Genomic DNA, 24,292 nt, shown 5'->3' on the forward strand with positions numbered 1-24,292 from the left:
ACCATGTAGAGCATACATGTCAAACTATATGAAAGGGAGGAGGACCACTAGACACCAGGGAACTGTATAGGGAAGGGAGAAGGACCACTAGACACCGGGGAACTGTATAGGGGAGGGAGAAGGACCACTAAACACTGGGGAACTGTATAGGGGTTGGAAGGGAGCCATTAAGACAACAGGGAACTTTATAAGGTGGCCAGTAGACATTGAGGTTGGCCCGCGACTATGTCCCAGTGTTCATTTTCGGCTTTGGCCCAGTGATCTAGAGTGATCTAGAGGCTTCCAATTACTGAGGTAAGTATATAACGCGCCCCCCCCCCCCCACACACACACACACACACACTACCCACTACAGGTTTACTTGAAATACTCCTTGTGTTTGTTATGAGAAAGCTTGTAGGAAAAAAAATTGACTGTAATTGCTAATACATGCTATTGTGCACTTGACAAATAAAGTTTAATCTGATTTGATTTTGATAACTACAATGCAAACCTCTATCCCACAGAAAATGAATGCTCCTTCTTTTCGAGTGGAAAGAAGAGATGATGGCACCATGCTCCTCCATTATTACTCCGACAGAAGAGGATTTTGCCACATAGTGCCAGGTATGCTTTCTCTGATAACTTGTTAGACAAACATCAAGAACTGTTCACTTGATATGTTATATATCCCAACCCCGGGCTTTGTGCCACTGTGACGAGACAATCAGTGTTATTCACCTCCTTGTCAGTAGGTTATAAAGAGAAACCGTAGTGTCATATAATAGAATACAGTAAAATATTCAGGATACCCATTTTTATTAAATATCCTGCTTTCAGCATCAGAAGCACTTCCTATAGATATACTGTGTATTGATGTATATTGCTAATGTAGCCCCGCCCTCCCACTGACGCTTAGCCTAGGCTGTTTATTATTCTGAATCCTGCCCCCTCGATCTTTTCTACTGGCTTTAGAACTCTCAGTAAACAAACATTCCACAGAGATAACCTGCCAGTGCTAAAGATGTTGCTGCCTGTGATAACTTTCAGAAAGTAAATTGAAGAGAGGAAACATTTTAGGGTGGACAAACACTGAGTAAGTAATTTGTAAATTAATATTGTAACAGAAATAAGCAATTTTATTCATTGTGTTATTTTGACTACAGTTCCACATTAATACATAAGCTGGTTAGTGTGTACAGTATGCTTACCACATCAAATCAGTTTGTTTCAGCTCTTATGTATATGTGACAAGCAGAAAGACCCCCTGAACATATCTGAGTCTTGACTGACCTTGTTTATTTTTGACCTTATCCTGCAGGAATAATAGAATCTGTGACAAAAGATTTCTTTAACAGTGAAGTGACCATGAGAATCATCTATCAGACAGAGGAGAAGGGGCGCACGGGAAAGAGGGAGCACGTTATATTTGAGGTTATCCAGAAGAGAGAAGGTCAGAAGGACACAACAATGCCTAGGCATAATGCTGCTGAACACAACATGAATACCCTTCAGGACCAGGTAGCATCGTTAACATTGGAACAAAGTGTATTCTGAGTAGAAAAAGCAAAGATTTGAAACGGTCATGACAGTCCAACCAGAGGCGTATCTATAAGGGTGCAGACATGTCTCATGCCACGGGCGCCACGGCACAATGGGCGCCATGCCTTCTCCTGTGCTACGCCGCCATGCCCGCCCCGAGGCTTTCCTGTTACTCAGACCTCAGATCAGATTCATTTTGTTATCTGGGGAACATGGCTACTTAATTTATGTATCAGGATGATACCATTTATTGGCTTAGAGATGGATAAACAGTGAGCTTTCGGCTTATAAAAAGCCTTTGTCGGACTGGTTCCTGACCAGCACTGAAAAACACAGCTTATATACACTGACATACAGAGGAAAAACATTCTTTAGCAAACATAAATGTAATTAGATGCCTCAACTGCTACTGAGGAGGCTTTCCCAGGCATCCTGGCTAAATTGATAAGATAAATATCAACATGACATGAAGCAGACTCTGGTGATGGGGAGACATCGTAAATTCCGAGTTCAAATTGTAACTGGGCTGGTTACATGCACCATTAATTCTAAGCTTAATGGTGCATGTAACCAGCCCAGTTACAATTTGAACTCGGAATTTACGATGTCTCCCCATCACCAGAGTCTGCTTCAGGTCATGTTGATATTGATCTTATAAATTTAGCCAGGATCCCTGGGAAAGCCTCCTCAGTGACAGTTAAGGCATCTAATTACATTTATGTTTGCTAAAGAATGTTTCTCCTCTGTATGTCAGTGTATATAAGCTGTGTTTTTCAGTTGTGGTCAGGACCCAGTCCGACAAAGGCTTTTTATAAGCCGAAAGCTCACTGTTTATCCATCTCTAAGTTAGCCAATAAACGGTATCATCCTGATTCAAAACTCCTTGCTTTTACTCATGGCTAACACGGTACAACACTCTACTGCTATTAATTTATGTATGTAGGACATACTTTGGTTAGTGTTAGAAAAGAGGAAAGTGGAAATAAGAAAAAACATTTCCAAAAAAGTAACTTCAGCAATATCCGAAGCTCAAAAACACAGGCAAACATAACACATGTACACGAGAATAGATGCTGTTTTTAGAGGGGAAGGGGCTCTGACCAGGGTGGGGAGAGGGGGGCGCAATTTCAGTGTTTGCCATGGGCTCTATATTTCCCACATACGCCCCTGAGTCCAACGCTATCAGTCTACTGCAACCAGGCCTGGATTTACCTCACAGGAGCCTACAGACACAGATCTCCTGGCACTCTAGACTTCACCCTCCATAAACCTACAAACCCTGCCAAACTGCACCGCAAGTGTGCTGGCTGTCCCAGCTGTCACTTCTCCCTTACCCATCATAGTGCTCTTTAGTATTAGGTAGCTAGAAGAACCTCAATATTAAGTAGCCAGAGTTGCCCCCAAGAATTAGGTAGCCATAAGTACCCTTAGTATTAAGTAGCTAGTGATGCCCCTGACTGAAGGGAGATCTTTTCAGTGGAATACTGGGAGCAGAGTAAGTAACCTCTCATTTATGCTCTGCTCAGGACTCTGCATAGGGAAGGAGGGAGGCACTCGGGTAGGGGAGTGAGCTGCCTTTCCATCATCAGGCACCTGTAGGCACATGCCTACAGTGGCTTATGGTAAATCTGGCCCTGACTGCAGTAAAGGTTCTGTGAACTGACTCTGACAAGTATACTAACTGTGTACTGTGTTTTTAGCACAGGAGTAAAGCAGAACACATCTGCACCCAAATCTGTCATAACAACTAACAACAAATGAGTCATAACCACAAAAGAGGTAATAATTACTCATGTTTATTGCTATAAAATTAAACCATCTTTAAAAGGGTCGTACAGTCTGGAGATCAGAATGACCGGACAGCTGGAGGAGAAAAACACCAAATATCAAACCGTTCCACAATATAGCAAGCAACACTGTAATAGGGAATATTAAACCATCAGGTTGGGTTTTTGCAGGATTGTTTGAACTCTGAGCATTGCTTGGCTAAGGATCTGGTGACTGATGAGGGTTTTCTCTCCCTTGACGCTTTAAATTTGGTTATGGCCAATCCTATACCATTATGGTCGTATTTACAGCTTGTACACAGTCTCTGGCACGTAAAGGTAGCTTGACCAGACAATGCTCTTTTTTTGAAAACGTATGCCTTAAAGCCGAACCCCAGCGTCACCTTCTTTCTCAATGTTATAAGGAACTCCTTGAAGCCACTCAAAAACGTAAGTTTCTCTTTAACTACTTTGGCCTCCTGGACGTAGTAGCTACGCCCAGGAGGCCATGTGCGCGTCCGCGTGCTCCCGCGGCCGATCGCGCGTGTGCACGCGCACTCCCGGCCGCGGATCGTTAGCCCACGAATCAGTGAATCGGGCTATGGTGCCCGATCACTGATTCCTCTCCCCCGCAGAAAAAGCGACAGCTTCTCTCAGAAGTTCCGCTTTTTCTGGCTGTTGCGTCCCCCATACGTCCCTCTAAGCGTGTGTTACGCTTAGAGTGACGTCATGTAAACAAACTCATGGCCGCCATCTTGTGGCCAAAAAGTAAAACTACAACTAAAAGTAAAAAAAAAAAATCTTAACACACATTTACATTATAAAAGTTCTGTTTACCTCCCACCCTCCCTAAAAATACCCAAATAAAATGTTTAATATAAAAAAAAAAAATTACAATAACAATAAAAAAAAACATGTAAATATTACCTAAGGGTCTAAACTTTTTAAATATCAATGTAAAGATGAAATATTTCTATACTTTTTTTATTTTAAACTTGTAAATAGTGATCGATGCAAAACGGAAAAAATGCACCTTTATTTCCAAATAAAATATTGTCGCCAAACATGGTTATAGGGACATAATTTTAACGGTGTAATAACCCGGACATATGGGCAAATACAATACGTGAGTTTTAATTATGGAGGCATGTATTCTTTTAAAACTATAATGGCTGAAAACTGAGAAATAATGAATTTTTTCCGTTTTTCTCTTATTCTTCCTGTTAAAATGCATTTACAGTAAAGTGGCTCTTAGCAAAATGAACCACCAAAAGAAAGCCTAATTGGTGGCGGAAAAAACAAGATATAGATCAGTTCATTCTGATAAGTATTGATAAAGTTATAGGCTAAAGAATGGGAGGTGAACATTGCTCAGATGCATAAAGTGAAAACAACTGAAGGCTGAAGTGGTTAAGGATAAATGGGAACAGGCCCTTGGTAAGCAACTTTCAGAGGATGATCGGTCTAAACAATGTATTCTTTCACATAAGCGTTCTATTAATGTTCTTACTCAGGAATGCAATTATAAATTGCTATCCTGGTGGTAGAAGACTCCCGTAGTTTTGCACAGGGCCTTCGATTCCATTTCTGATCTTTGCTGGAGATGCAATATAGAAGGAGGGGATATTTTTCATATTTGGTGGTCCTGCTCTAAGATCAAGGGCTTTTGGTTACAGGTTCAATCTCATCTTGCCTACTTTTTTAAGCAGTTTTTAATTACCGTAAATTTACTCTTGCTGGCACCTCGGTTTACCTACCATGCAGACATATATTGTTTCCAGGTGTGATTTTCTGAAAAAATGCCATTTAACGGCTAGTGCCAGTCCTGGAGAAAATGAGTTTAGAGATACACTACATGATCTGTTTAGAACTAGAATCTGGGATATGGCTATAAATGGATATTTCCTTATATTTAAAGGATCAGATTGATGAAGACATGAAAGCACAAAATGTTATGAATATTATGTCCTCCTGCTGTTCAGTAAGGAAATCTCGCTGGGACATCATAAGAAATGTGGTCAGATTTGGAAGAGGTGAGTAATGTGCAGTTGAGCAGAGAATTAGCTTATTATACAAATCTGCTATTATACAGGATGTGGAATCTATGATAGCAAATGAAAGCCACTGGCTTGCAGCTGCTTAATAAAACAGATCATCAGCTAGTGGCTTTCACTTAGGATATTTAGATTAATAAAGTATTAAGTATTTTTCAAGAGTAGCGCTGTGTTTTTTTTGTTTTTTTTTCCAAACTGTAATTATTGAAAACATAGAAAAAGTTATTTTTTTCTATTTTTTTTCTTCTTTTTCCCTTTAAAATGTAAAGGTAATAAAATTACTGCACCCAAAGAAAGTCTAGTCCCCCCCCCCCCCAAAATGTGGAATATATAACTACAGTAAGTAGGTGTCATAAGTAGTGGAAAAGTTATTGCTGATTAAATAGGGGCACAGCTAAAACGTCAAAACTGCTCTGGTAGTTAAAGAGAACCTGAACTGAAAATAAAAAGTCAAAATTACCATAGACAGGTCATACTTACCTTCTGTGTAGCCTACTCCCCAATCTCTTTCTCCTTTCCTATGTCCCATTTTGTCTAATGTGATCAATGGAATTCTCCGTCCTCCATTTTGAAAAGACCATTACCCCATAACAGCTTCCTGGTCAGTACACTGTTAAACTGTAATATCACCCACTTGAACCATAGGGAAACATGGACATTGCCTTGCACATTCAGTTGAAACTGACAGCTGCTGATATATAACTGACAGCAACTGGTATATTTCAGTTCTGACAAAATATTGTCAGAACTGAAAGGGATCACTGTAAGAAAAAAATGGTGAGCTTCTGAGAGGAACTGACGGTGAGGTAAGTATATAATATTCATTTGCAGCTACATCACGTCTTTATTTTAAATTATTTTACTCACATCAGGTTCCCTTTAAAGGACAACTGTAATGAGAGGGATATGGAGGCTGCCATATTTACTTCCTTTTCAGTAATACCAGTTGTCCGGCTGCCCTGCTGATTCTCTGCCTCTAATACGTTCAGCCCTAGACCCTAAACAAGCATGCAGCAAATCAGGTGTTTCTGACATTATTGTCAGATTTGACAAGATTAGCTACATGCTCCTTTCTGGTGTCATCAAAACACTACTGCAGCCAAATGGATAAGCAGGACAGCCGGATAACAGGTGTTCTTTAAAGCGGGATTGTCACCATAAAAATCAAATTTCAACAGCAACTGGTCTGAGTGTATTAAATGATAAAGATGCTAATCCTGCATTCAAAACTTTCTGGAGTTATGATTTGGAGTTATCACATACTTAAAGAGCACTGGCCCTTTAGTAGTCAGTGCCAAACAGTTGCATGCTGGGGGTTCTTTTTATCTATAATATATTCCTCCTCTTCCCTTTATTTCCCTGCCAGCTGCTTATCTGAAACCAGATCCCCTGCTCACTTATGTTTACAAGCAATTGGAGGAGAAAAGAAAAAAAGGTAAAGGGCAGAAATGACATCAGGGTTTAGCCTAAACTGTGGGCAAAAGACATGAACCCCACCAGAAACAGAATTATCTTCATTTACTATATAACATTCACTGAAATCAAAACGTGGACAGTACAATACATGTGTTATGTAAGTAGATCAAGTATTTATCTACTTACAGTATATATGTGTGTTTTTTTCCCTGGCATAGTATGGCTAATCCTCCTGCTTTAAAAGGAACTGAATCTGGAGGCCTCCATATACCTCTCACTACAGTTGTCCTTAAAAGGGAAAAGCAGGTCTAGATGCAAAGTGGTTAAAGGACAACTGAAGAAAAAGGGATATAGAGGCTGCTATATTTAATTCCTTTTTACCAATCCAATTTGCCTGGTTTTCCTGCTGATCCTCTGCCTCCAATACCTTTAGTCATAGACCCTGAGTAAGCATGCAGGTCAGATGTTTGACTTAAGTTTGACTGCATTTGCTGCATGCTTGTTTCAGGTGTGTGATTCAGATACTACTGATGCATGAAAGATCAGCAGGATGCCAGACAAAAAGAAAATAAATATGGCAGCCTCAGTATTCCTCTAACCTGAATTGTCCTTTAAAGTGACCCTAAAGTCAGGAATAAAAAATGAGTTTAACTCACCTGGGGCTTCCCTCAGCCCCCTGAAGCTGATCGGTGCCCACGCTGACTCCATCAGATGTCCCTGGACCGGCCGGCGGCGACTTTCGGTTTCGCCGTCACCGGCCGACAGGCTGGGAACACGAGTGATTATTCGCATTCCCAGCCAGAATAGCGCCCCCTATGCTGCTATTGCGGCCTCCCTATGCTGCAATAGCAGCATAGGGGACGCTATTCTGGCTGGGAACGCGAATAATCACTCGTGTTCCCAGCCTGTCGGCCGGTGACGGCGAAACCGGAAGTCGCCGCCGGCCGGTCCAGGGACATCTGATGGAGTCAGCGTGGGCACCGATCAGCTTCAGGGGGCTGAGGGAAGCCCCAGGTGAGTTATACTCATTTTTTATTCCTGACTTTAGGTTCACTTTAAGGACAGCCTGCAGGTCCAGAAAGGATTAATTATTGACAAACACAGTAGCAGCATTTCATTTGCTTCTTTCAGGAAGTTTGCTATACTCCTTTCAGCCAGTTTACCCGGATAGATTGTGGATGGATGAAAAAGCATTCTGCAATGAGTTTCCCTTCCACATTGTGTTTGACAAAGAGGTAAGTGTAAAAACATTTGTTTCATGTTTAAAGCAAGCCTACAGTGGGTGTAAAGCAATGATGCTGGTGGTAAGCTACTGCTTAAAAAAAGTATTTGGTGCCCTGCTTTTGCTCACTTGCCCTCTGACAAAGAAATGATCAGTCTATACTTGTAATGGTAGGTTTATTGTAGCTATGAGAGATAGAAGGACCCTCAAAACCCCTGTGCCCCAAAGTCAGAGCTCGATGTGCATTGTAATGAGTGAAAGAAGTATTTGATCCCCTATCAAAAGTTGGCTTAGTACTTGTGTGCAAAACCCTTGTTGCCAATCACAGAGGTCAGACGTTTCCTGTAGTTGGCCACCAGGCTTGCACACATCTCAGGAGAGATTTTAGCCCACTCCTTTTGCAGATCCTCTCTAAGTTAGTAACGTTTTGAGGCTTCAGCTCCCTCCAAAGATTTTCTATTGGATTATGGTCTGGAGACTGGCGAGTCCACTCAAGAACCTTAAAGGATACCCGAACTGAAATGTGACATAATGAGATAGACATGTGTATGTACAGTGCCTAGCCCACAAATAACTATGCTGTGTTTCTTTTTTTATTTTTCTGCCTGAAAGAGTTAAATATAAAGTATGCAAGTGGCTGACTCAGTCCTGACTCAGACAGGAAGTGACTACAGTGTGACCCTCACTGATAAGAAATTCCAACTATAAAACACTTTCCTAGCAGAAAATGGCTTCTGAGAGCAAGAAATAGGCAAAAAAGGGGAAATTCTTATCAGTGAGGGTCACACTGTAGTCACTTCCTGTCTGAGTCAGGACTGAGTCAGCCACTTACATACCTGATATTTAACTCTTTCAGGAAGAGAAAGAAAAAAAGGAACACAGCATAGTCATTTGTGTGCTAGGCACTGTACATACCCATGTCTATCTCATTATGTCATATTTCAGTTCGGGTATCCTTTAATGTGCTTTTTCTTGAGCCACTTCTTTGTTGCCTTGGCCTTGTGTTTTGGGTCATTGTCATGCTGGAATACGCATCCATGACCCATTTTCAATGCCCCAGCGATTTGACAGAATATGGCCCCATTCACCGTCCCTTCCATAGGATGAAGGTATCCTTTTTTTGTCCTCTGAAACATTTAGATGTGCATTGGTAAACTGCAGATGGACCTGTACATGAGCTGTATTGAGCAGGGAGGCCTTGCATACTGTAAGATTTGAGTCCTTCACGGCAAGTACTTGCCGTGAAGGAAAACAAAACAAATAGCTTGGAGAATAGATACATGAGATGTTCAAAACTCTGTACAATCAGAACATCTGGCAATACAAATAAATGAATGGTTGATCTGTGGTTTGAAGCATTATCAATACTGGTACAAGTTCATATAATAAATTACAGCAGAATTAGAAACACTAGGAGGGCCCTGCATAAAAGCGCATTCAATTTTGTTGAATTTTAAAAATCTTTATTAACTATGCACAGTTTCATATTTTCTATATAGTGGGAATAGGAAATACAGTATGTTGTTGTTCCTGTAAGAGACAGCAGTGTATTAATGAAAGTATCGAATTAAGAAATATTGAGGCGCTGATCATGTGACATACTACTGTATATTGATGTTATTTTATTTGAATTCTAGAGGTTCTGTTGCCTTCAGTAAATGCATAGTTAGAGGTTCCTTAATGAGCTTTAAGTCTGTAATTTTAGTTTCTATGCAGCTTACAAAAAAATGTTAAGATTGCCTTGGCCGGCAGGATTCATCTTGGCAGTGAGGGTTGGCAGGGAAAGGTTTGACCCATATTTGCTTGGACATTTCAGTATGGAAGTGCACTGCATCACACACCAGGCCACAGAACATGTATTCGGGCCGGAGAATACGCCACAACTTAGGTATTTGGGTCAGAATTTGAGTTTCATTCACCTTAAAGCGGAATATAACCCTGCATTTCAACTTTGCTCTAAAACATTATTTACAGCATATTATATGCAAAAAGCATTTTTTTTTACTAGACCAGCATTAGAAGGGTTACACACAGAGGGTTTAAGTTCCGTGCAGACGTTCAGATAGTTACATTCTATTTAGTTATATGTATATATTTAGAAATGTTACACACTCTTTGGCTGTCCTCCAACTCCTTCTCAGTGAGAGAGATGAGTCACATTCAACACTTAGATACATTTATGTAAACAAAATGTATCTAACTCAAGTTCGGATGCGTCTGCAGAAATCTCCAGGGACTTTAAAGCCCTGTGTAACCCTTCCAATGCTGGTCTAGTAAAAAAAAATGCTGGTTGCATATAATATACTGTAGAGCAAAGTTGAAATGCAGGGTTATATTCCGCTTTAAGGAACCTGCTAGAAGTTTGTCTTTGTTCCTAAAAGTAATGTAAAACACAAGGGTCAGACAAGCACCATCCAACATAATCAATTGTATACACTAGGCTAACAAATGTGAATACCAATAAAGCTCATGCACTATCCGAGAGGATACCAGGGAAATTCAATCATACACTTAGTCCATGGGACCAGCCCTATGGGTATATCTTCGATAAGCAGTAAGCTTAGCGTAAAAGTCAGTTCAGAATTGCTGGATACTAAATGGTATCACATGCACAGGTTCAAGCGTGTATATACACTGCTACAGCCTCTACGTAGAGGTTGAATACAACTATAAATGAAGGTCCTTGCTCATCCCCCGCACCTCTGAGGCGCGGTGTGGCTATTCCATTCAAATTGTAAGAACCTGTAAATACACTTATGGGGAGTAGTACAGGCTACTCTGGTCTGCAGATACGTTATGCCTGCCAGAGGAGCCCTAAGGTCTCGTACATACCCAGCCCACAACAAAGGAGGAACATATATAAATACAGTGAGAGTGCCTATTTACAAAGTGCTTGGTATATGAGTCTCAAACATGTTTCACCTCAACGGATTTTTCACAGAGTGCTATACATATATACAATGCTTAGTGCCACCCCCACCACCACAATGTCCCCCCGCAAGAAAGCCCCAGTCAGAGCTGAAGCACCTCATCCGGTGCGAGTTTAAATACTGGAGGTTTGATGTGTGTGCACCCACTGGGTGTGTCCACACTCATATTGCATACCTGTTTGCGGGGCCCTTGCGCGTCCTATGTATCTGGATGCTAGGCGTCTGGGTGCCCCGTACAGTGTATGTTCATACAGTGGCGTAGCTAAGGAGCTGTGGGCCCCGATGCAAGTTTTACAATGGGCCCCCCCAAGCACTCTATACATAGCAATTGATACGGTGCACCAAAACCTGCCAATGGCAACTACAGAGTCAGAGGTGCAAGGAAGGGATGGGAAACAGTTTGTTAATGATTACCACTATTTAAAGTATCTATAGAAGTGATTATTATGAGCACAGGACCAATAGAGAGCTAATACTGTAGTTGAGGGAGGGCCCTTCGGGGCCCCTCTGGCCCAAGGGCCCCGATGCGGTCGCTACCGCTGCACCCCCTATTGCTACGCCCCTGTGTTCATACCCCGCCTGACCCCAGCCTGTGTTACGCCGGAGTACTCCCGGGTCACGCACGCGTAACTTCCGCATTGTGCGTCCTCATGGCAACCCGGCCGCCGCTCACATCAAGTGCGGCGGCCGTTCCATATGCGTGTGTTGCCATGGAAACACCCACGCCTCCTGGATGTTTGTAAACAGTCGCCTCCACATGACGTATGCTGCTGGCAGCCTGGCCGTCTCTCGTATCGCGCAATGCGGCGGCCATTCAATACATGTACGTTGCCATAGCAACAATGACGCCTCATGACATGTATACAAATTCGGCTTCTGTTCCATTGGCTCAAGACGCTCGTTTCACATATTGCTTCCCATGTCCATCATCTTTATGAGAAATTACATGCCCATCCATATATTTCTAGATACTGGCACTGTGATTCATGTTATTCCATCCCCCTATATTTTAGGGATATATCGGACTGGTGCAATTTTGTTCTTATATCTATGGTGTGTAGGGACACATCTATCAAATTGTGCGCTTCCCTACCATAGATATTATTATGTATAATGGAAGGGTATGCATACTGTCACTAGGGATTACCAGTGTGGTGCATTAGCTGATCGTACATATAAGGTGTTCACATATATTCTTTATTTGTGCTGCACATAGTACTGTAATTGGACGCTTTTTCAATCCATCTATAGGAAACATGCTAAATTAAAGTCTTCATTTAGACCGTTAGGGGCAATTGTATCCAATCGGTAGATCCATTGCGATTCTATTTGTGTTAACTTTTTATCAAGATTCCCTCCTCTAATGTTCTTTTCCCAATGTTGGATCCCCCAGAATACAATGTCATATCTCGATCGGGGGTGTACCTGGTTCATATGGCGTGCCACTGATGTATCGTTGACATGTGTGATATCACCAATGTGTTCAAGAACACGTTCTTTCAGGGCTCTGGTGGTTTTGCCAATATACATCAAATCACATTTGCATTTAGCGGCATATACAACTGCCTTAGTGTTGCATGTAATAAATGAACGGATCTCAAAAGATCTCCCATTCATAGGTGATGTAAATTGTTTGATGGTCGGCATCAGGGCCGGGCCGAGACATAGGCTGGAGAGGCTCCAGCCTCAGGGCGCAGTGTAGGAGGGGGCGCAGAATTCATTCAGCTGTTATTCCTAATTGTGTTTGAAGCAGAAAGAAATAAGAAAAGGGGATACATGGCAGTGACTGCAAGCCAGATAACTAGATATTAAGGTGTTGGGGAGGTTGTGGGCCCTGTGGCGCCTCTTAGTCTAATAGCAGTCAGTGTTTGATGGCTCGGGTGGCAGGGATGGAGGGGCACACTTTGGTGTCTCAGCCTTGGGTGCTGGAGGACCTTGTCCCGGCTCTGGTCGGCATGTACCTATAGGCCTTACATTTCCCACAATGGAACGACCCATGTGGTTTAGTTGGTAACCAGGTCTTTTGTGGTGTCTGGATCTTAGAGAAGGTGCTATGGACCAGGATGTCCCTCAGGTTGTTAGCCCTCCTGTATGTTATGGATGGAAATGAAGGGAGTATGCTGGCCAGATCTTTATCCTTTTTCAGTATAGGCCAGTAATGTTTAACGATCTCAAATACTGTGTGTGACTGTTCTGTGTATGTTGCCACTAATCTCGGTGGTACACGTTTTGTACTTGTAGGTGCCCTGTCATTCTGTTTCCTCGGTGATCTCTCTGGCATACTGGCAAGAGTCTCCTCTCTTGGAGTATTTTTTGCCCGTATGTACGCCTTTTGAATCACTTCCTCAGGGAATCCCCTCTGACAGAATCTCGAGGTGAGCAATCTGCATTCACGTTCAAATGATTGTTCATTCGAGCAGTTTCTGCGAGCCCGCAGGAACTGCCCGATCGGTATACTTTTCCGTAATGATTTTGGGTGTGAACTGTCCCATTTAAGAAGGGAATTCGTGGACGTGGGTTTGCGGAATATCTGAGTTTCTAACTTTCCATCGTCCCCTATTGTAATGTTCAGATCGAGGAAATTGATCGATCTCTCATTAACTTCATATGTGAATTTCATGCCAATGTCGTTGGCATTGAGCATGGTTACAAAGTCAACAAATAGGCTGCGTGGGCCCTCCCAGAGAATTATGATGTCATCAATAAAACGACCCCAGTATACTATATGAGCCGTATAGAACTGGAGATCCTCTGAGAAGACTATCACATCTTCCCACCAGCCCAGGAACAGATTTGCATATGAGGGGGCACAAGCCGCCCCCATAGCACTGCCCCTGAGCTGGTGGTATGTCTTCCCACCAAACCAAAAGATGTTATGTGTCAGTATGAATTCCAACATCTTGATCAGGGTATTATTATGTTCAGTGAAATGGTTACCCCTCGTGGAGAGGAAGTATTTAACTGCCCTTACACCCAACTCGTGTTGTATATTGCTATACAGAGCCTCGACATCAATACTAGCCAATAAAGTGTTAGGTGCAACTGAGATATCATGAAGTCGCCTTAGGACATCTTTTGTATCCTGTAAGTAGGAGGGTAGTGCTTCGACAAACGGGCGGAGGAACCTATCCACATACTGGCTCACTTGATCGGTAAGGCTCTCCTGACCCGACACTATGGGTCTGCCAGGGGGTGGAAATCTTTCCTTATGAATTTTAGGGAGCACGTAGAACACAGCCATCACCGGGTGTTCAATAGATTTTTTAAGTCTCTCATAGTCTTCAATATCAAGGCCGCCACTTTCTAGGCTAGATTTTAACAGTTTCTGGAGTTTTTCTTGGTATGTTTTAAGTGGGTTGCTGGGAAGTTTAGCGTACTGTTGTTCATCAGTCAAAAGTTCCAGACACATTTGTTCATACATCCCTCTGTCCATCACCACCACATTTCCCCCTTTGTCTGCAGGCTTGATGACAAGCTGATCATTCTTTCTAAGTTGTTCAAGGGCCGCTCTTTCTTCCCTATTCAGATTATCATGTATAGGGGTGTGGAATGTTTCCCTTTCTAATTTTCTTAGTGCCCTCGTGACCATTTCCACAAAGTCACTAATTTGGGGGTACTGTGTAAGCGATGGACAGAATACACTTTTTTTCTTTTCCCCACTAGGTGGTGCCATATCACTCATACCCTCTGTGTTTTCTCTTAACAGGTGCTCTAATGCCTCAACGGCCTCTTTTTCTGACTTTTGTGTTTTTCTATCTTTTGCTTCCCTTGATTCATACATTTTGCTAAGAGCCAATTTCCGGGCAAACAGATTCACATTCTTAACCCCTTCAAAAGCATTATACCTAGTGGTTGGCACATATGATATAATACCAATAAAGCCACAGCGTGTGCAGAAAGGCCAAGCGGACACAATGTACACTAAATAAAGAAAAAGTATGGCCCTACAAAAACCGCACCACAAGGTATAGGGAAAATTACAAAATAGCCTTTATTGATCCACATCAGTGATTAAAACCATAAAAACAATGGCACAATGCAATAATATAATAATATGGTAATAATATAATGCCCTCAAAGTTCACTATGGAATGAATACAAACATATCAATACATAACCATAAAAATAACCATAGTACCAATCCACATGGCGGCAAGATGGAGAAATAAAAATGAATAATGATGATAATAGTGATGATGTGGTGAGAATAAGTGATAGCAGCCAGGAGGTAAAGCCAGAAACGTGCACCAAGACACCCTGCAAGGATAGAACCAGGGTGAAAAAGGTGGATGAGAGAAAGGAGTCCGTGTAAGGCCCAATTACGATAAGTGCGCTAATGAGCAAGTGAAAAGGAGCATGCAAGCCCAAGGTGAAAGACTAAAACCAGCAGCATGCATTCAAGAGAAGCTTACCGAGTGGAATTGGATAGGAGAGCGTGCGTGCCAGGAGCCGAAAAGTAATGACACAACATTTCACAAACCTCAATACAGTCAGCTCCTCCCCTTAATATACATTTACCATTCCCAGAATTTCACAAGTAGGTACATTTTTTATTTAAATATTTATATAGCGCTGACATATTACACAGCACTGGCATATTACACAGCGCTGTACAGAGTATATTGTCTTGTCACTAACTGTCCCTCCCCCACAGGGGCTCACAATCTATTCCCTACCATAGTCACATGTCTATGTATGTATCGTGCATTGCATGTATCATAATCTAGGGCCAATTTTTTTTTTTTTTTAGGGGGAAGCCAATTAACTTATCTGTATGTTTTTTGGGGATGTGGGAAGAAACAGGAGTGCCCGGAGGAAACCCATGCTGACACAGGGAGAACATACAAACTCCTTGCAGATGTTGACCTGGCTGGAATTTAAACCGGGGACCCAGACCTGCAAGGCGAGAGCGCTAACCACTATGCCACTGGAGCACATAAAAAGTCACATTTAATTTCCAAAATGCATCACATTAATTCTTTCACAAATTTCTTCTGGTTTCATACAACATGAACAGTAACATGTAGCTTGGTATACAGCATTCACTGATTGCCTGACATGTTTTGTGGCTAGCTGAAATTGTAGTGAGTTCGGATAGGTGTGCCATTTTACCTTTATATATACTTTGTACAGCTGAAGGTAAAACAGGCCGGAGTGAACATACAGAAATACGTTCCTGGACTGCAGATAATGGACATCAGACTGGATGACTACTTCACCATTGTGCATCCACAAGTCACATTCACCATTTCCAACATTCAGACCTTCATCAATAGTCAGTTTGTGTTGAAGGCAAAGCTGGAAATGCTGCCAGAAGCCTGGAGGAAGCAGCCAATGTTGAAACTCCGAGGTAATTGCTGCTACCTATAATTCTGCTAATGACTGTGATGATATTTGCATCATATAAAAAAAAAAAAGAAAATCTTTATCAGGATTACAAGCCAAGTTATATTTTAAAGAGAAAGGTTCAGTTACCATATAAAGCTCAACATTCTACAGACAAATCCCTTAAAGCAAACTTTTGAGATAATGAACTGTATGTGTAGTACAGCTAAGAAATAGAACATAGTAAACAAAGAAAATAGTCTCATATTGTTTTCCAGTACATGAAGAGTTAAAAAACATCAGTTATCTATGTAAAAGAACTTCTCTGAGCTATTCAACCCACTGGGTCTAATACAGTTCTGTTTTCTGACGCACTTAAACAGCAAAGAAACAGTGAGAGACAGTTTGCGATAAGGTTTTACTGCAGAAAAGTTCGAAGGGTCATTATTTATGCTTTGTTTTATAGCTTAAAAACGAGTGTGTGTTCTAAACATGCATCTGTGGCAGAATGATGCAATGTTATAAAAAGAAAAAGCTCTATAACTGAAAATAAAAATATCAGACTCTTTTCTTTGCTACTAAAGTTCTAACGAATAACCAAACTACACATAATTCATTATATCATACTTTTTTTTGGGCTTCGGGTTTGCTTTAAAGGGTACCTGAAGCCAGCGCCCCCCTCCTACCAAAGGCCCACGCCTTTGCAGTAGCATGGAGCTGCTCGTACATGTCTCTCTACTTCTCGCACAAGTAGCTCTGTGCTACTGTGCAGGTGCGAATCCTACTGGCACCTGTGCAGTGTGGTCACTCTTGTACATGGAGGAGAACATAGCTACGTAGATACAGAGGGTCACGGCCAGTAGAGGAAGGGTTGTGGATGATCTGTGAAGCCTCTGGAGTATTCAAAAGCTTCCATCTTCAGTGGTAATTATCTATCTTTTTTATGGGGTCAGGTTTACTTTAACCAATTCTCTACTGCTGTATCGTGTATCTACGCCCCTGTGGACTTCACTTCAGCACCAGGGGCGTAGATACAGTGTCCATAGAGACGCTCAGCCATCAGAAATCCTCACAGAGACCGGCACTACTTATTAGAAATAGTAATTAAGCTCTTTTACAATAAAAGAGCATGATTACTATTTCTATTAAGTGGTGCCAGTCTCTTTGAGGATTTCTCATAAACGTTGTAATAACTGAGACGAATGGGAAAATGGGCATCAGAAGTGACCTTATAACTCAGGCCAGAGGCCATACTACATGATAGAATCAGTGGCAAAGATGAATAATGTAAATGGATTGCACATTTGTTCCTTAAGGGCTCGTTTCCACTATCGCGAATCCGCATGCGTCCAACGCATGCGGATTTGCACATGGTATACAAGTGAATGGGCCTGTTTCCACTGTTGCGTTGGTGATGTGCGTTTTTTTGAGCTGTGAAAAAACGCACAAAAGAGCCAACGAATTCGCCTGAGAGTGGAATGCATGCGAATCGCATGCAATGTATTTAATAGGGAAATCACATGCGTTTTCCCCATGCGTTTTTTGCCGCGAATTCGCATGCGAATTTGCATAGGTACCGATGTAAATTCACACAGGTAGTGACATGGTTAAAATCGCATATACCCTCACCTATGCGAATTCGCGGCAAAAATCGCATGGGGAATCGCATCCGCATGCGATTTCATCAGCGGTGGAATCCAGGCGATTCCGCACCGCAATAGTGGAAACAAGCCCTTAACTGCACAGTTCACCACTCACCTGATCCATACACAGTTTTATCAGCAAGAGAATGGCAGTGCTTTGAGGAAGCCATTTATGACGAATCGCGATAGCGGAAGGTATGGGGTCCTGCGGGCTCACCTTGAGGGATCTGTTACACCTTTTTCTCCTACCTTTTTTTACTCTCACTGTTCCCCGCTGGGGGACATGCTAATATTATACTGTGGTCCTGTCACGCTCTTTACCTATTGCACATGGTCTTATTATTAAGCACTGCACTTTAGTTCCCTGTGTGTATGGTCACCATATTGTGACGGTCCTTGCCACACTCTTACTTTTTATCCTTTGTATTTTTGTATTGCACTATTTATTGTCTACAGATCTATTGTATTAGGTACCTGGTTCACACTATGCACGTTACACCATTGACACTTTGTTCCCTCTATATTATTGTTATTTGATATAATTCAGGTATTTAGCCCTACCTCCTTGATATGTTCAATTTCAAGTGTTTTTATGTGATGATTCAAATAAAGATGTAATATTTTTTGGTCTAAATCAGTTTGGTGCGGTTTATTGAGGTGGTCTTATTCCCATTGTTGTAGTTTGTTTTCCACCATTGTGCACATTTTTTTGTGATTTATTAGGCTTAATTATTAATTTTTCTATATTTATCTTTGTGGTTAACCCTACAATTTTGTGGAATTATTTATGAGATGGTGCTTACCCATTCAAGTGTGTGCAAGAGAAGGGCAGGAGCTTTTATCAGTCACTATTTCAGCACAGCATGTTGTAGACTTCTTTCACTTAAGGCATCTTAATGATGTGTATTTATGCTTGAAAAAAAGAAATCTATGTATCCCCCCCCCCCCTTTTTTTAAAAACATTTTATTTGATTTTCATAATAAACAAGATGATAAAATTACACCAAGATAGCAATTAGGATCACAGATATGAAATCACAACTCGATATCAACATTGCAAGAGAAGAACAATTGCAATCCTGGGAAGCACCGTAACATAGTGGGCCTACAGGTGATACCTTAGATTGCAAAAGGAGTAAATAACTCCCCAACTCCCATGTCCCTCCCTTCCCACTCTCCCCATTTGCTCTCTCATCTGGATAGATCATAAGATATTAGCTGGTCTCACCACATACATAGTAGGCAGTTATCTATTACAGTAGTTTTCTATTATAAAGAGGATGTCAAAATGGCAATTTTAGGGGGCCAAGAGACCCAAGGAGATTGTCATCACAGTACCAGGTGGAATATTTGAAGGGTTCAACAATTCCTCCTGGGTAAACATCAGTAGTATGAAAGGCTTCCATTTATGAAAGAAACGTTTGGCGCCTTTCTCTTTGTGAAGAAGAGCATTGTGTCTATCCATAGTATAAAAATCAGGTATTTCATCTTTAACATTTTGAATAGTTGGAGTAACAGAATATATCCATCTAGAGGGTGGGAAGGGGGGGTAGTTCTATGGGGATCAGGAATGTCTATATGGATCTTAAAAGAAATGAACAGATGTTCATTAACAATGATGCAGGCTTGATGAGCTTCAAATCCTAGTATTGTACCTAATTTGTTCAACTCAGTATATTTTACCTTCCTGTTTGTTGGTTGTTGAAAATAAAAAAACTTTGTTTGAAAAAAAAAGAATATATCCATCTGTTGAAGATGGCTTTACGTGCAGCAGCAAGAGAAATACGGTATGTAAAATGTCAGGTTGCTTAGATACCTTAGAGGTGCCTGTAAGAGCAGGAACATTACCATGATGTATCCCCTTTTGATGTTGCATGTACATAGATGTCTGTTCCAACATCTTGTAAGCAAACAGGATTGAAGCCTGACGAAGGCTGCACAGCCGAAAACTTGCTTACTCTTATTCTTTTAAAGAGACTCTGAAGCAAGAATAAATCTCGCTTCAGAGCTTATATTCAGCAGGGGCATGTGTGCCCCTGCTAAAACGCCGCCATCCCGCGGCTGAACGGGGGTCCCTTACCTCCCAAATTCCCCCCTGCAAAATCAACGACCAACTTGGTCGTAGATTTTGCTGCTGTTGAGGCAGGGCTAACGGCTGCAGCCCTGCCTCTCAGCGCCGTCTATCAGCGGCGCATCGCCGCCTCTCCCCCGCCCCTCTCAGCGAAGGAAGACAGAGGGGGCGGGGGAGAGGCGGAGATACGCGCCGATAGACGCGTGTGAGGCAGGGCTACGTGCATTAGCCCTGCCTCAAACAGGAAGAGATCCCCGTGAGTAGACGAGGGGATTTGGGGGGTAAGGGACCCCCCTGCTGAATATAAGAGCTGAAGCGAGTTTTATACTTGCTTCAGTCTCTCTTTAAGTAAGCCAATAAATGGTATCATCCCGATTCAAAACTTGTACATCAAGTGGAATTTCAATTAACCTCACTTTCTGAACAGGAAAGCCTGCGAGTGCAGAAATCTTCATCTGGTTGGGGAGGTACACAAAGGTACACATCTGGCACTCACAGCTATAAAAAAAAACAGATATTTCCTATTGAAATTGCAGTGACAAAAAGTTATACTTATCATTTCTACTAAACATCATGTTTGCTATTAGGCCTTTAGGTAGTGTTGGTGTTCAAATTTGGGATCCTGCATTCGGAAACCCTAATTACCTTAATTATGCGGAACACCACACTTCAGCACCCAAGCTAGTTTACAGGGTCATGGGGAGTTCATTCATTTGCAGCTCACACCACTCTTCTGGCTTGGAAGAAGGAAGCATCAGAATGACCTGAATGGCAACATGCTTTGCAACCTGAGTCCCTGCCCACTAGCTCAGGTGTTTAGCATAATCCAGGTTTCTATATGGAGGATCCAGAATTCAAAAACCAACACTATTTTTAGGTTGAGTTGAACTGGAAAGGACCATTATCACAAAAAATTGTAACATGCATATGTATAAAATGTAAATCTGTTCCAGAGTGAAATGCACTATACATTTATTTTTTCCTATGTTGCTGTCACTTACAGTAGGTTGTAAAAATATGACAGATCTGGCAGCTTTTGGACTAGTCTATCTCGGCATCAGGGATTCTACGGGTTTTCTTTATCTTAATCCGCACTAACTGAATTGCAGTTGCTCAGTCCAACTGGAGAAATTGTGTGTGAACTAGTAGGGAGAGTGTCTGGCATCTTTTTATCAATTCTTTCCATGAATTGTTTCTGTCAAGAATAAAGGGAATACCGAGAATCTCCTCAAAAGGAGATGGACTACCTCAAAACCAGTCAGATCTGTCACATTTTTACCGCCTACTGTAAGCGAGAGCAACATAGGAAGAAAGTAATTTATAGTGCATTTTATTCTAGGAGGAACATATTTTTTTATTATGTTTATGTACACATGAATTTAAAATTTTTAAATTTTTCACAATTGTGGTCCTTTAAGCAGCTTTTGACCATGAAATTTGTTTTGGGTTTTCTACATGTAATTCAAACATAAATATACCGTATTAACAGATATGTGGTGAATGTAGTACATTATTAATCCAATACTACTTGCCAGGATACATGGTGTGGATGGAGTCAATACAGTGTATGATCTACATGTGTTCTCCAAAACTGCGTAGCCTGCGGGAACTGGAGGACAGAAAGATGCACATTTCTGATATAGCCAAGCATGATGTCACCAGGGACCTGATCCTGCTCAATCACCAGCGGTTGGCTGAAATCGAGCTATCCAACCAGCTGGAAAGAAAGAAGGAAGAGTTATGCATCTTGTCTAAAAACCTGGAGATTGAGAAGAAGAAGACTGAGACCTTACTGTATTCTATGCTGCCCCCACCTGTGGCCAATCAGCTGAAGGAAGGCAAGAAAGTTCAAGCAGGTACAGAGTCTCTCTAGAGTCTCCTTTTTTATTGAGATGCAAATGTGAAATAGAGCTGGAGCATTATCTGAACGTAGTTTGTATATTCTCCTGTTGTCTGTGTGGGTTTCCTCCGGGCACTCAGACTTCCTCCCACATCCCAAAAACCCACAGACAAGTTAACTGGCTTCCCCCCAAAATTGTCCCTAGACTACAATACATACACTACACACAATACACACATATGACTATGGTAGGGATTGGAATGTGAGCCCTTCTGAGGGACAGTTAAGTGACAAGACTATATATACTCTATTCTATGCTTGCAGAAGATGTCGGCTCTGTATAAATACTAAATAATATTATTAATAATATATTGTTATACTAACAAGTTATTTATCTCCCATGCAGGAGAATTTCCAACCTGCACAATACTCTTCAGTGATGTGGTGACATTTACTAGCATATGTTCTGCCTGTGAGCCCATCCAAATAGTCAAAATGCTCAATGCCATGTACTCAAGATTCGACCGTCTTACCAGTGTCCACGATGTGTACAAGGTAAACTGACGTTTCCATGGATTATAACGAATTCAAACATCGGTACACATGCATGCGGACGGTCACAGCAAAAAAACAGTGAAAATGTCTCAGGGTGCTTCCCTAGATGGGCGCATCCATACTGTCCATGTGCAAGCGTGCACCCACGTGTGTGCAGTTCAGACTGCTCGTCCTTGGAAAAACTCAGGGGACACAAGTACTTCCGGGGCTGCCCGAGGAGGGGAAATGGTGGAACAAGGACGCGGAGAAAGAACCGGGTAAGCTATATGGGATCCAGAGTCTTCCCTCTCCACAGGTGAGTATCTAGGTTTTTATCTCGCTTCACATTTCCTTTAATGAGAATCTGTAAGAAAAAAGTACCCCTAGTTTACTTACCTCAGGAGAGGAAACCTCTGGATCCTAATTAGGCTTCCCCTGTCCTCCTGTGTAGGCCCGATCCAGCGCTGGCTCACCCAAATATCCACATTAGTGGATGCGCGCAGGCTCACTAGTGCCTTCCGCGCACTGCGACATTTACCTTTAAGATCCAGCGTAGCCGCAGTACTAACTTCCCCCTCGGGCTGCGCAGTAGAGCGGACCTGATCGGGCTTGGCTATGTCTGCCGGAACCTAAGGGGGAAGATGGTACTGCATCTGTGCTGGATCGCAAAGGTAAATATTGTCATCTGCTGCTGTCCGGGGGTCCCAGGGCTGGATCCATGCTGCACAGGAGGACGGGGGAAGCCTCATTAGGATCGAGAGGCTTCCCCTCCCGAGGTAAGTACCCCCAAGGGCCCTTTTTTGTCTTCTTTTGAAGACAGGAACTGAAGGGAAATCTCCTCTTCCCGTGCCACTAAGGACAGGTTCATAGTGTTGTCCGGATCATGAACGATTCGGATCTTTGATCCGAATTTATTTTGTGAGTCTAATCATCCGAATCATCAAAATGAGTGATTCGGATCGAAAAGGGGGCAGGGCCAGGAGCGACACACCCCCCTCTCAGCAGGCAGCGGGGTCCTGGAAGCAGAGCAGAGATGGATCGCTCTGTTGGAGGGGAGCCAGCCTTGCAGGGACAGGTAGATGAGAGAGAGGGGACATGGGTGCCACTGCCAGATATGTGTAGAGCACACATACTGGCTGCAATGTGCTGCTCATTACAGGCTGTCTGTTCCGTAGTTGTGCACAGTGAACACATTGGAAACTTTTGGCACAGCTCAGTAACGTTACAGGCAGCATGCTGGGCTAGGACAGGGCAGGCACTGTGATCGCAGGGCAATATGATCCTCATGCACTGCTCTAAACAGCTGCACTTTACTTCTGGGAATGCTTTGGGGAATGGGAGTTGGGAGTATACAGATGAGCATATAGGTGAAATATATGTAATATGATTGCAGCATGTGGGTATTGTGTGCAAACATTTCTGCTCTCTGCTCGTCCCTCCTCCCTTCTCTATCCACTCCCTGCCCTCTGTCCATCTTCTCCCCTTCTCTGTGTGTCCACCCCCCTCCCCTTCTCCTGTCCTGCTAGTCATTTCACCCCCGAATGCTTCCCTTGTAAAATGATCCGAGATTCGGATCAAAGATCCGGATCTTTTCAATGATCCGATTCGAATCATCCGGATCATTGAAAAGATCCGAACTTCGCATTTCTACAGGTTCACTGTTCCCTGTAAAAACAGAAATTAAATGCAACGGAAGGAGGAAAGTCGCCTTGATGCAATGCATACAGTTAATGAAGTGTATGCTTCACTGCAACAGTACACATGTTCTTTGTCTATTATTTCCATGCTTCTGCCTTGCATTATGCCGACGGACTCCACTGCACTTCACTGCTAACTCAGTGTAAAAGTACCGTGAGTTAGCATTGCGATTACCGTTATACTGTTTCACACAACACGCCCCAGTGTGAACATTGCCTAACAATCATATTTCTTTAGCTGTTGCCATTTTTCTACAATGTCCTCTTGTTGGT

General features: G+C 42.3%; 1 protein-coding gene across 1 annotated transcript in view; it reads left to right on the forward strand.

The window, feature by feature from the left end:
* LOC137544824 (guanylate cyclase soluble subunit beta-2-like) overlaps positions 1-24,292 on the forward strand; it is a 64,127-nt gene that overhangs the window by 26,050 nt on the left and 13,785 nt on the right. The window contains exons 7-13 of the mRNA XM_068265917.1: positions 507-606; positions 1,301-1,500; positions 5,206-5,320; positions 7,889-7,992; positions 16,043-16,259; positions 21,484-21,804; positions 22,195-22,343. Coding sequence (XP_068122018.1) covers positions 507-606; positions 1,301-1,500; positions 5,206-5,320; positions 7,889-7,992; positions 16,043-16,259; positions 21,484-21,804; positions 22,195-22,343 — 1,206 coding nt within the window. The remainder of the gene's footprint in view (positions 1-506; positions 607-1,300; positions 1,501-5,205; positions 5,321-7,888; positions 7,993-16,042; positions 16,260-21,483; positions 21,805-22,194; positions 22,344-24,292) is intronic.

The sequence above is a fragment of the Hyperolius riggenbachi genome, chromosome 2 (genome assembly GCF_040937935.1).
Source record: "Hyperolius riggenbachi isolate aHypRig1 chromosome 2, aHypRig1.pri, whole genome shotgun sequence".
NCBI lineage: Eukaryota > Metazoa > Chordata > Amphibia > Anura > Hyperoliidae > Hyperolius > Hyperolius riggenbachi.